Source organism: Vicugna pacos, unplaced genomic scaffold, assembly GCF_048564905.1.
Source record: "Vicugna pacos unplaced genomic scaffold, VicPac4 scaffold_21, whole genome shotgun sequence".
Lineage (NCBI taxonomy): Eukaryota > Metazoa > Chordata > Mammalia > Artiodactyla > Camelidae > Vicugna > Vicugna pacos.
The window spans coordinates 12,947,864-12,949,957 of record NW_027328742.1 but is presented as its reverse complement, the minus strand read 5'-3'; the positions used below and the strand labels follow the sequence as shown (position 1 = coordinate 12,949,957).

The 2,094-nt window shown below is 38.1% G+C and overlaps 1 protein-coding gene across 1 annotated transcript; it reads left to right on the top strand.

The window, feature by feature from the left end:
* Positions 1-689: 689 nt before the first annotated feature.
* On the top strand, positions 690-1,628 carry LOC140694268 (olfactory receptor 5M8-like). The gene is given in 1 exon segment (XM_072957595.1): positions 690-1,628. A coding segment is annotated over 1 exon segment (939 nt).
* The last annotated feature ends 466 nt before the right edge of the window (positions 1,629-2,094 follow it).

Below are 2,094 nucleotides of genomic sequence, written 5' to 3'. Positions count from 1 at the left end.
AACTGTTCAGCTTTTCAAAGATTTATCTTTTCTTTTATTTTCTCCCCCAAGTAGCACCTAGTCATTGTAAAATAGGAATACTGAGATTTTACATCTTACAGAGGTGAATTAAGGTATATATTTTAATTTATCACTTAGTGCCTTATTACGAACAAAATAAATGATTTCAACTGCCATGACCTGGAAGAAATAATTGTTATCAGAGAAAGAAATTTTGGTATAATATTCTTGACTTCTAATTAAGTTATCTGGTAAATTCAATTAGATAAGTGGTGAGTGTCCATTTGTTTATTGGCACTGAGTGCTATATCTGGGATGAGAAATTTGACGTAAGCTTAAGTAAAATGTGAAGAACAGACAGAGTAGAAGTGGAAATGAGTAAGAAATGTAGTGTGAAAGCCAAAAAGATAAATAGACAGAGAGAAATAACAGAAAAATTAACAAAGAAAAACAATTGAAGTAGTCGAATGACAGACACCCAGCGTCAGTTTGAGCTTACTTGCTAGTGGTTAATTAGATCTAGTTTTAATCAAAACACTATGTCTGGGGTCTCTTAGGACAGACAAGTCATAGAAAATGAAAGCAAAAAATTCAGAGAAAAAAATAATGTTCTAAGATTCTGTGATTTTTTTGCCACTTAAGAAAATCCTGTGTTGATCCAAAGTTCTCATTTCCCATTGAAGAAAATTATGAGAAGAAACTTCACTTCAGTTACTGAGTTCCTTCTCCTGGGACTGACCAGTTGCCAGGAATTGCAGATTCTCTTCTTTGTGCTGTTTCTGGCCATTTACATGACCACGGTGGCAGGGAATCTTGGCATGATCGTCCTCATCCGGGTCCATGCACGGCTTCACATGCCCATGTACTTTTTCCTGAGCCACTTGTCCTTCGTGGATCTGTGCTTCTCTTCCAACATGACTCCAAAGATGCTGGAGATTTTCTTACCAGAGAGGAAAACCATCTCCTATTCTGCTTGTCTGTTGCAGTGTTACTTCTTTATTGCCCTGGTCAATGTGGAGATCTATATCCTAGCTGTGATGGCCTTGGATCGGTACATGGCCATCTGCAACCCTCTGCTTTATGGCAGCAAAATGTCCAGGAGCATGTGCGCCTCCCTCATCACAGTGCCTTATGTGTATGGGGCACTCACTGGCCTGATGGAGACCGTGTGGATCTACAGCCTCATCTTCTGTGGCCCCAGTGAAATTAATCACTTCTACTGTGCTGACCCTCCACTGATTAAGCTGGCTTGTTCTGACACCTACAACAAAGAAACATCAATGTTTGCTGTGGCTGGATGTAACCTTTCCTTTTCTCTCCTCATAATCCTGATTTCCTACCTTTATATTTTTCCTGCTATCCTGAGGATTCGTTCCTCAGAAGGAAGGCGCACAGCTTTCTCTACCTGTGGCTCTCATCTGACAGCTGTCACCATATTCTATGCAACTCTTTTCTTCATGTACCTCAGATCACCCTCAAAATAATCCGTGGCACAGGGGAAAATGTTGGCCGTGTTTTATACCACTGTGATCCCCATGTTGAATCCCATGATCTACAGTCTGAGAAACAAGGATGTGAAAGAAGCTCTGATCAGAGAACTGTTCAGCAGGAAACTGCTTTCTAAATAAATTTGGGTGCTAATTTTAGTTAAACACTTTTATTTTATATGTCTTAGACCTTCTCTTAAGTCTTAATACAAAAGTAATTTGTCCAAATCCATATCCTTTTCTTGAAGGGCTGGGGGAAATTTCCATAGAGAAAATTTAACTAAAAGGAATCTGAGTATCAATATCAACTGTTAAGAATTTTGAATTCTCTGGGAAAACTTTGCTTGTTGAGACCCAAAAGTAAAGCCCTGTACATTGATGGATCATTGCCAGTAAGAAATTCAATTCACCCTTTGGGAAAAAAAAATTAAAGCTAGAATTGTATTTTATCTTTAGAAGGTTTAATCATACAGTTTTAGCTGTCTCTTAATGGGGATTATTCACTTTAACATGTAGCCAATAACTTTAAAAAAAAAACACTTCTGTACAACTTTACTAAATAAACGTGCCTTCCTTACAGCTGAAAACCAGCATTGCACTTGAAATT